This window comes from Tetrao urogallus (assembly GCF_951394365.1).
Source record: "Tetrao urogallus genome assembly, chromosome: 1".
Taxonomy (NCBI): Eukaryota; Metazoa; Chordata; class Aves; order Galliformes; family Phasianidae; genus Tetrao; species Tetrao urogallus.
This window is the reverse complement of record NC_136813.1, coordinates 143,100,978-143,111,687: the sequence shown is the minus strand read 5'-3', so window position 1 is coordinate 143,111,687 and position 10,710 is coordinate 143,100,978. Positions and strand designations below refer to the sequence as shown.

The window sequence follows — 10,710 nt, the reverse complement described above, 5'->3', positions numbered from 1 at the left end:
GTACTGTTCATCCTTGGTCACAGTTGTTGGGTGTGCTGGAAGTAAATTGCATGTATACTCCCTGCTCCATGCTCCTGGCTTGACCCAGAGAGCAAGAAGAAATGATGATGATGGCACCCAATAGGACTGGGGTGCTCATGCACTTCCATTGCTAAGCCCCTAGCAATTGCCCCTTTCACCTTCCTGTGCCTCTTACTTTCCTTTTGCTGTGGTCCTGAAATTTGAATTTTTTGTTGTCTTTCTTTCTTTCTTTGTTTCTTTTTCTTTTTTTTTTCTTTTTTAACCTTTTTTGGTCTGATGAAGGCACCACTGAAGACCATGATGTGCCTGGGGTTTTGGGCAGCTGCTCTGCTCTGCTTGTTTTCCCCTGGCACCGTGCGGGGTGACTGCTGGCTGATTGAGGGGGACAAAGGCTATGTGTGGTTGGCCATCTGCAGCCAGAACCAGCCCCCATATGAAACCATCCCCCAGCACATCAACAGCACGGTGCATGACCTGCGTTTGAATGAGAATAAGCTCAAAGTGGTGCTGTACTCCTCCCTCAACCGCTTCGGCAACTTGACTGATCTGAACCTGACCAAGAACGAGATCTCTTATATTGAGGATGGGGCTTTCATGGGCCAGACAAACCTCCAGGTCTTACAGCTGGGCTACAACAAACTTACAAACCTGACAGAGGGCATGTTGAGGGGCATGGCCCGGCTCCAGTTTCTATTTGTGCAGCACAACCTGATTGAGCTGGTCACTCCTACTGCCTTCTCTGAGTGTCCCAGCCTGATTAGCATTGACCTGTCCTCAAACCGTCTCAGCCGTCTGGAGGGGAACACCTTCACCAGCTTGAGCAATCTTATGGTGTGTGAGCTGGCAGGTAACCCCTTCAACTGTGACTGTAGCCTTTACAGCTTTCTTAACTGGTTGGCGCTCTTCAACAATGTCACCAAGAACTACGACCGGCTCCAGTGTGAAACTCCACGAGAGTTTGCTGGGTACCCGCTCCTGGTACCTCGGCCTCACCACAACCGCAATGCCATCACCATCTTCCAGTCTATGTGCAGAGGTGGCACCATCCCCTCTCTCTCCAGGGTCAACCCCACTCCTTATACCCCTGACTCCCAGCGAGACCTGGATGAGGGTTCAGCCATCAGTCCTGGAGACTTCCTCTCTGTCAAGCCTCCAGCTTCTTCCACCACTGACTCCTCCTTCAGTCCCAGCATCAAGCTCCATGATGTCACCATCACTTCAGCCATCCTGATGGTAACCATCCCCATGCCCTACAGTAAGATGTATGTGCTGGTTCAATACAACAACAGCTATGTTTCTGACATTGCAACACTGAAGAGCAAGAAGGAATATGTCACTGTCAACAAATTGAAGGCCCACACTGATTACACTTTCTGTGTGGCCTCCATCCGCAACAACAGACGCTATAACCACACTTGCTTGACCTTTGCAACCAGGAGCAAAGGCAGGGAAGACCCTATTTCCAGTACTTCCACCACCACGCACTACATTATGACCACCCTGGGTTGTCTCTTCGGGATGGTCATTGTCCTTGGGGTGGTGTACTACTGCCTGCGAAAGCGAAGGATGCAGGAGGAGAAACAGAAGTCCCTCAATGTAAAAAAGACAATCCTAGAAATGCGTTATGGATCAGATATTGATACTAGTACCATGGTCCATCCTTCCCAGAAACTGGGTGAGCCACCAGTCATCCCTGTCTCACGCATGTCCTCTATCCCTTCCATGATTGGGGAGAAGTTGCCCCCACCAAAGTCAATGGAGACTGGGATGGAGACCCCCAAAGTCACCACAAAAGGCAACTACATTGAGGTGCGGACTGGTGGTGGGGATGGGCTGGAACGGACCCCACGGGATGAGGACCTGAGGGAGCTTGACAATGGGCAAGGCTCAGCTGCTGAGATCTCAACTATTGCCAAGGAGGTAGACAAAGTCAACCAGATCATCAACAACTGCATTGATGCCCTCAAGCTGGACACAGCCTCTTTCCTGGGGGGTGGAACTGGCGTTGACTCAGACATGGCCTTTGAGTGCCAGTCCATACCTGCCAGTTCTTCGGGTGGGCTAGAGCGACCCAGCTTTCTTTCCCCACCCTACAAGGAAAGCTCCCACCACCCTTTGCAGCGCCAGCTCAGTGCTGATGCTGCTGTGGCCAGAAAGACCTGCAGTGTTTCCTCTAGTGGCTCCATCAAGAGCGCCAAGGTTTTCAGCTTGGATGTGCCTGACCACCCACCACTGAGCAAATCTGACTCCAAATACATTGAGAAGGGCAGCCCACTCAACAGCCCTTTGGATCGTCTTCCCTTGGTGTCCCCGGGCGCCATCCACCACTTGGAAGTCAAGCCCTCCTACCACTGCAGTGAGCACCGACACTCCTTCCCGGCCCTGTACTATGAGGAAAGCGCAGACACCTTGAGCCAGCGGGTGTCATTCCTCAAGCCGCTCTCCCGCTCGAAGCGAGACTCCACATACTCCCAGCTCTCCCCCAGACACTACTTCTCGGGTTACTCCTCCAGCCCTGAGTACTCATCGGAGAGCACCCACAAGATCTGGGAGCGATTCCGGCCTTACAAGAAGCATCATAGGGAGGAGGTTTACATGGCAGCTGGACATGCCCTGCGGAAGAAAGTTCAGTTTGCCAAGGATGAGGATCTGCATGACATCCTGGATTACTGGAAGGGAGTCTCTGCTCAGCAGAAGCTGTGACTCTTCCCTACTCTTTCCAAGAAAACAATACAAAACAAGAACCCCTTCCCCAACAACCAGAAAAAAAAAAAAAAATGCCACTTGACTGTGAGAAATAAATCAACATCAAAATACTCCGACAAATACAAAACTGACAGAATCTTTTCTTAAAGTTTACAACAACAGAAAACTCTCTCTCTCTCTCTCTCTCACACACACACACACACACACACACACACACACACACAAGCCGAATTGTCTCTAGTGTGTTACGGGGACCATTGTTCTGCCTGCAGATGACTGAGAGGAAAGTCCTGCTCTGACACTGTGGTAACAACACTGGAGTGTGTGTAGGTGGGACTGGCCTAGGAGGAGGTGGCAGTGGTGACCAGGGTGAGGCAGGGATGGACACTCACTGGGAATGGAACTGAGCTATGAATTACTGCTCTTTCTGTTTCTCTTTGCTGACTGAAAGCTGATTTTTCTTTTCGGTGGGAGGGGAGGACTTCGGTTTAGAAAGCTGCTCTGCCCACTTGATACATCTACTGTTCCAAATCTTTCATCACACTAGTTTTCCCCCATTTCCTTTGGCAGTGGAAGCGTTTCTTTCTCACCCCTCACGTTCCAAGACAGGTAGGATTTGTTGGAAGAAGCTCTCTCCTTTTCCTTTTCCTCTTCCCTGTCCATCTCTGTTAGGGCTCCTTTGCACTTTTTAAATAAATACTGCATGAACTTCCATACTCCTTGGAAGAAGGAGAGTGTGAAAGACAGAAGAAGGAAGACCTGACATGCAACAGGCTCTGTCCCCATGCAGTTCTCCCCACTTCCCTTCTCCTACCATGTTGGTGATGAACAACAGTGATTCTGGAGTGACAGGCCTGCTCACAGCCAGTTATATGCCTATCACTAAAGGGGTATGGCTGTACTCTTTTGCACATCAAGTCAGTTCCTCAAGGAATGGTGGACAAGGAGGTAAGAAGGTCCACTCTCTTAGAGGTGTAAAGGTGGGGAGATTCTTATCTCCCCATGAGCGTCACAGGTCAGAGGTCCTTCCCATCACACAAACCCATGACCTGGTCAGTAGGTTGGCACACTCTTCTGCCCCTCTTACTATGAATAAGGGACCTGGAGAAGAGTTAAATAGAACAACTTCTGCACTAAGCTTCTGCAGCTCTTCCCAAGTGACTTGCATCACATTGGAAGCGGGGTAGAAGAGCATCAGCCATTCTCCTCTCTTGATTAAGGAGGGGTAGAGTAGGGGTATGTGAAGAATAGAATTTCTGATGTTCAGAAGTCTACTCCTCACTGAATTGACAGGAAAGCCACAAAGTTTCTTCCACTTGAATAGCCCATGGGCACTTCAGCATGGGTAGGAGACAGCCTAGAGTGGAGGAAGGAGCGCAGAAAAAATGTGAGAATGGGTGTGGGACTAGTCCAGTTAAGGACAGATTCAGGAGAAGCTCCCTTTGTGTTCATCTCATATGCTGGGATAGGGAAGGTACCAGCCTCTGGATAGCAATGTTTTTCTGAATACCAAGAGGCCCTCATGAGATTCAGAGCAACTTATCACCTCCTAAGCCCTTCACCTCCTCACAGTTAGCTGTGACAGACTTCTCATAGGAATTCTTCAATTTCCTGGCAAAAAAATGAGTTTCCTTTACTTGGTCCCAGACTCTGACCTTTGGATAGAAGATCTGCCACAGAGTTAGGAATGAGCCTATTGCCCTGTATACTTCATCCTGTTAATAAGCAGCCCAACAAAGCACAATCTTGGCACTCCTTCCTCTTCGTTTTCCTTGTCAGGCAGGTGTAGCTGCCTGCAGAGTGCATCTTTATACAGCACACTGGGCCTCCTCACCACGAGCTAAATATCCCAACTGTTTTTGACAATTGTTCACTCGTATCAGGATGAGAGTGGGGGCCTGTGTTGTGTTGGTCTTTCCCAAGTGCCTATTTCCTTTCTGAGGCACTCTTCAGAATCCTCAATATGTTTGGGGGCCCTGGGAGAAGGATGAAGGTTTAGGAGATTCTCTGGGAGCTATTTATGTGCTGCCTGCAGACAACCATCCCATTATCTGTCAGATTGTTGCACAGCCAGCTGTGGCAGCTGATTTCAGGTGATATAGCTTCTTCTTCTGAAAGTGAGGAGCAGCAGTAGACATAGCCTGGTGTGCAAAAATCATTGGAGATCCCCAAGGTCTAAGCCTGTGAAAATCCTTGGGGTCCCTTCCTTGTAGGGATGCTGCTGGCAACAATTCTAAGACAGTTCTGAATCCTGTTGCCTCCGTCTCCTTCACTGTCAGCCATACCTTCCCTTAGTCAGAGCATCATTTTGCCTTGAGCCCAGAAGTATTCATGGAATTGACTCCACTGTGTAAGAGCCAGAGAAACCCCAAAGGGGTTAGTGTGTTTGTATGTGTTCAGAACGATGAAATACATCTCTGCTGCCAAGCGTCCCTCCATGCTGGGACAACACAGCAAACCAAAACAGGTCAATGCTGTGAGAGGTGCACAGGCATAGCAGAGACCTCTCCAGCTATCACACAGAGCAGGCCCAGCAGTCTTCCAGCCTGGTAACGATCCAAGCAGGATAGGCTAATAACCGGGGCACAGAATTGGACGGGAAAAGGAGGATGACAGACACAGGGGGATGGAGTCCTGTTCCTCTCCCCACCTCTTCCCTCCCTGTGCTTCTCCTCTCCTGTATGGTCTTGTAATAAGTTCTGCTCAGTTTATAGTATTAGGGGGAAGACTTAAAAAACTGCAATGCTTTCTGCTCTCTCCCCACATCACCTAAGCAAGGTAGAAAAGAAAGGTCAGGAATACAACTGTCATCAGGCCCTTTTTTTGCCTGTTGTAGGGGTAAGGCTGGGTAGGGGGGGAAAAGCCATTTCTCTCCCCACCGTAGCCACCATTCCAAGGCAGTGGATGAAGTTTGCACAAGATGGACTGTTCTGTGGGAGGAAGAGGGCAAGAAAGGGGAATGAAGTGTCCTGCCTTCCTTCCTCCTCCCCTCTTCCTTGTCCTGCTCCCTTCCCAGGGATGAGGGCTTGCAAAGTGATGCCAGCCCTTTTGGAGGAAGGCGGATTTAACGTTCTATTTGCATGATGATTTTATTGTATTTTTCTGAGCAAACATCTGTTGTGTATGTGCCAGTTTGTTGGAATTTAACTTCCTCCCCAAAGTCTCTCCCATCCTTATCCCCATTTTTCCTGTTCCTATCCATCATCCCTGATATAATTTTATGAGAGATTCCTACAAGTTTGAGAGGGAACGCACCCCAAAGAGAGCCCAACGTAATCAACCCAACAAAAATCTTCCACTCCTCTTTCCAGTGTCCACTCCCCTTGCCCCAGATATGGTCTCTTAGCTGCTTTTCAGGGTGTGTGTGAAGGGGAATGTGTTATATGCCAAAGTCCTGCTCTTCCAAGTGCTCATAATTTCTCCTAATTATTTAGAAATAGGAGAGAGGCCCATCGAGATAGGTCTCATAAGAGAAATGGTTACTACCATCCCCCTGCCCTGGTTTCACCTTCCCCAGATCTACAGGCAACGCCATTCTTGGGGGAGCCAGGAGTGCCTCACCTGCAGGGAAACGTGATACAGGAAGAACTTGATCTGGAGCTGGTTGCAAGCACTGTAAGACCCACTACCACCTTCCTCTCACTGACTGCAGATGGCTTTGCAGTAGGCCTATCCTAACCCTTTCCTGTGGGTGGCCCTAGCAGAGAGCATGGCACGATGACGCCTGTAAGACCTTCCTGGTGGAAAAAGGCCCCAAGAGAATGCCCAGAACTTCTAAGCCCTCTACAGGTTGGTTTTGGTGATAGCTCCTCATCCTTGCCTTTTTCCAGGGCAAAGTAGATCTATGGGGCAGAACAAGGACTATCCCCCTTCACACATTATTTCTGTGTTGGTGACTACTGGCAGGGAACATGTAGTTTTAGTTCACCTCATTGGAAAGAGTGGAGAATGCAAAATGAGAGGGAGTTCTGATCTGCCCTCTCCTCAAGAATAGACTGAGGGGGGGCTGGGTTGGATTCCTGCGTCCAGAAGAGTAAAAACAAGACCCCAGGTGTGATGTTGGTTTCCTGTGGGGCAGAGCCTTCCCCACACCTGTAGGTGATGACTGACCCCAGCTCATGCTCCAGTGCCACATTCCCACTCCCCACTCTTCCATGCTGAATAAATCCCTCCTGAGGCAGGTGTGAAATATTCATGACTGACAAATGAAGATTTATGTCGGGCTGAGGAGGCCTCTGTGCGTTTGCAATGCTAATCAGCCTGTCTTCCTGGAGGAGGTTCTGCCAGGCAGGCTTGGGGGAAGGAGGGGGAGATATGCATAAGGGAAGCAGGAAAGGGAACTGAGGAAGGGAGAGGAGGGGTTAGGGATGAGGATGATCTATACTGGAGAGATGGAGGGATGGGGAGGGAGAAAGTAGGAAACAGGCAGAGGGAAATGAAGAGGGACAGGCTGGAAGGAAGAGGGGAAAAGATGGCTGTACAGGAAAGAATGGGATATAAAGGGTGAAAAGGCTGAGTGCAGGGGTGGAGGCTCTCTGAGAAGAAGTGGGGAATAGTCAGCAGTGCCTGAAGAGAAAAGCTGGATGGGCTTCATGATGAGTTGTGGTCCCTCTCCATAGGGCAGAGCTCAGCATAACAGGGCGGGCAGCTGCCATGTGGGCAGGAGCTGCTGGAGCCAGGGCCCTGAAAGCACATTTGCCATGCTTCTTGCTCATCAGAAAGCTCGACTGAATCTGGAAGCACACAGCCTCTGGGAACCTGGAGAAAAGTCCTCTTCCTCCGCCACCACCTCCTTCGGCTGCACAAAAGAGGAGCCTCATGGAGCCATCTCCTGTCACTGGAGCCAGCATGCTGAACATCCCGCCACCTGAGCAGCCTCAGGGTGGCTTTGAGTGGGAAGGACACTGAATGCCACCCTTCACTGGGCCATGGGGCTCTCCCATAGGGCCGGAGGAGCCTGGCCCACTTCATCTGCCCCCTGAAGGCAGATGTTTTGGGATGTCCCCAAGGGGCAGATGGGGTGTCTGTTGTTTCCCGTTCTCCCCCCCCAGACACGCACCCTGTCCCTCCAGCTGCTTTGGCCTTGTACTATGAGGGGCTCTCTTGGTCTGCCTCCCCTTTTCTTCCCCTGCCTTGAGCCACAGTGAGCTGTCTCTATACCTCTCCCCACGAAGTCAGCTCTCAACCCACCCCTCTTCAACCCTTCCCCCCTTTCCCCATCTCATGGGTCCCCCTCCGTCTGCCCCATCCCCATGCGTTTGGCTTGGCCTTTGCCTCTCCGTTACCACCACCGCCACTGTGAGGCCTTGCTCTTTGGTGGCCCACTCCCACCGCCCATTGTCCCCTTGTCCCCAGGGAGAAAGGGCTGGCTGGGTCAGGCGAGGTCCACCAGGGCTGGTACCACTGGTCCATCCACAAGCACAGCACTCGGGGCGAGGGGATGGGAAGGGGTGGGCAGATGCCAGGAGAAGAGCTGGGGAGGTTTCCCCTTGAATGTAAAGAAGGGCCTTGGAGGCAGCTGTTGGGACTGGCTTCTTGTGTCCTCTTGGTGTTCCTCTTTCCACAACAGCCCTGTGACCCCCCTGGTTGTGTATGGATACATTTGAGTTGGAGTTATGTTGTTTTCTTCTGTTCTTTCTTTCTTTCTTTCTTTCTTTCTTTTTTTTCCTTAGCTTTCAGATTTCTCTTTCTTTTCTTTTTTCTTTCTCTCTCTCTCTCTCTTTTTTAATTTTTATGTTTTGAAAATGAATGGCACGAAATTATTTTTCCTCAACTCGGAGATTCCTGTATGGAGAAATTCAATTTCTATATTTGCAATAAATTTCTTATTTAAAAAAAAAAAAGAAAAAAACAACAAAAAAAAACCAAAAAAAAACCCAACAAACAAAAAAGTGAAAAGCTGCTTCTGAGTCTGTTTGTCTCAGCTTTGTTTTGCACAAGAGGTGATATAGATTGGGAGGGAATGGGGGGAAACCAGAAAAGCTGGGTGGGATGGTGGGAGAAGGATTCTGGATTCTCCCAGGCACTCAGTGCCCATCTGCTCCTCACTAACACACTGTTTCTCTGCTCTTAGATGTTGACTTATTCATAGAATCATAGAGTCATTTGAGTTGGAAAGCATCCTTAAAAGTCATATGGTCTAACTCCCCTGCATTGAACAGGGACACCTATGGATCAGGGTGCTCAGAGCCTTTCCAGCCTGACCTTGCGTGTCTCTAGGGTTGGGGTAACTGGGCAATCTGTGCCAGTACCTCACCCTTTCTGTAAAAAAACATCTTTTTGTCCAATCTAAATCTCCCTTTTAATTTGAGACCATTTCCCCTTGTCCTGTCCTAACAGACCCTGATAAAAGAGTCTGTCCCCTTCTTTCTTATTGCCCCCCTTTCAGTACTGAAAGGCTGCTCCCATGTCTACAGGTCTCCCTGGAGCTATGTCCCATCCTAGGCATGCATAAACCACTGCCGGTGTGTAGGACAGTGCTTCTTCACCCACAGTCTGCACAGCAAATCTTCAGCTGGTGGCAAGAGGCATTCTCCACCCATGTCCCAGAGCTGTCAGAAGAAAGGCCCCTGAAATCAGGTAATTTGGCTGTAGGTAGTGACTGAGCAATCTGTGGACTAACCTACAATCACATACACTGATCTCAGCTCTTCCTAAGCATCAATATTTCAAGACAAGAATGCAGCTAGCAAATCTGTGTGTATTGGTGCATTTATACAGATAATTAGGCCAATTTGTGCATGGTGACATAGCAGCCATTCTCATAAATATCTTATCTCTTCCTCATCTCCTGATTTTTTCTCCAAGAGTGGTATTGCTGCTTGGTGCAGAAGTTATCATCTTTTGCCATTGCACATTCTTCTTTGATCAGAAAAGTCTAACTGTGGCTTCTGGGGTTCCTTTGTGGAGGCAGCTGCTGTGACTTGCTGAAACAGCCTCTCTTCCTAGAGCAGAAAGTGGCAGAAATAAGCAGTCTTGGAGAGTGGGGGTGAATATGAACGCAGCAGTGACTTTCAGCTCCTGGATATATATGCCACAGTAGCTGGCAACTCTTATTAATGCTTGAATTGATTTTAGAGCAGCCCAGGGCAGCTGCTACTACATGCAGATGCTTCACAGTCTGATATGTTCTTCCTTGGTCCTGGGAAGAATGACTGAGCATGGGAAGGAATGGCATTGGGCTGTGCATCTCTGGGGGGTGGAAAATGGTGCATAACAAAGAGGAGCTCTGATGGGGTTTATCAGAGCTCTGTGTACTTTGTGGAAAGCTGGATCATCGGGTCAAAGTGATATTCTTGGCATCTGCATCTCTGCAGTGCAGGTTTATGTGCTGTTGGAGACAGGGAATCTTAAACCTTGAGAGAAATTAATGCAGAAATTTTAAACAGTATAATCTCATCAGTAGAGTGCCCCCATGCTGTTTATTTTGTTCCTAAATTAAATTTTGTCTCCACAGTCCTTGCATTTCAACTGGTTGCTCTGCCACAGGGAGGACAAAGGACAAGAAGTATTTGCAGATGCTGTCTAAGGGAAAAACAAAGCTTTGGGAAGGAAAGACTGTCAGGGCTGGGGTAGTCACAAATGTCCTGAAGCCAGGTGGAGACTATTGGACTGGGGGTACATTGAAGGACTGTAGAATCGTAGAATCATAGCATTATAGAACTAGTACGGTTGGAAAAGATCACTAAGATCATCAAGTTCAACCATCAACCCATCACCATCACACCCACTAAACCACGTCCCTCTGCACCATAAGGAAAGAGGCAAGCAGTTCTGGTATTTTAGCAGCCTTTGGCTGATTCCAGTCATCCCCTCGGATTCTTCTCCTCTGTACAGGGCTGTAATTGTTGGTTCGTGATAATTGGGTGTCTTGTGCTTCATCCATGCTGTCTTGCTTCTTCGTCATCCCCACTTACCAAGAAATCACTGGCTTCAGCAAAAGAAAGTCTAACTTAGTGACGGAGACTTTAGCTGGAAATCATA

General features: G+C 49.1%; 1 protein-coding gene across 1 annotated transcript; it reads left to right on the top strand.

The window, feature by feature from the left end:
• Positions 1-297: 297 nt before the first annotated feature.
• ELFN2 (extracellular leucine rich repeat and fibronectin type III domain containing 2) lies at positions 298-2,724 on the top strand (the record flags this gene model as incomplete). Its single annotated transcript, XM_079549635.1, has 1 exon — positions 298-2,724. One exon carries the CDS (start codon positions 298-300, stop codon positions 2,722-2,724), a length of 2,427 nt encoding a protein of 808 aa, XP_079405761.1.
• Between the last annotated feature and the right edge of the window lie 7,986 nt (positions 2,725-10,710).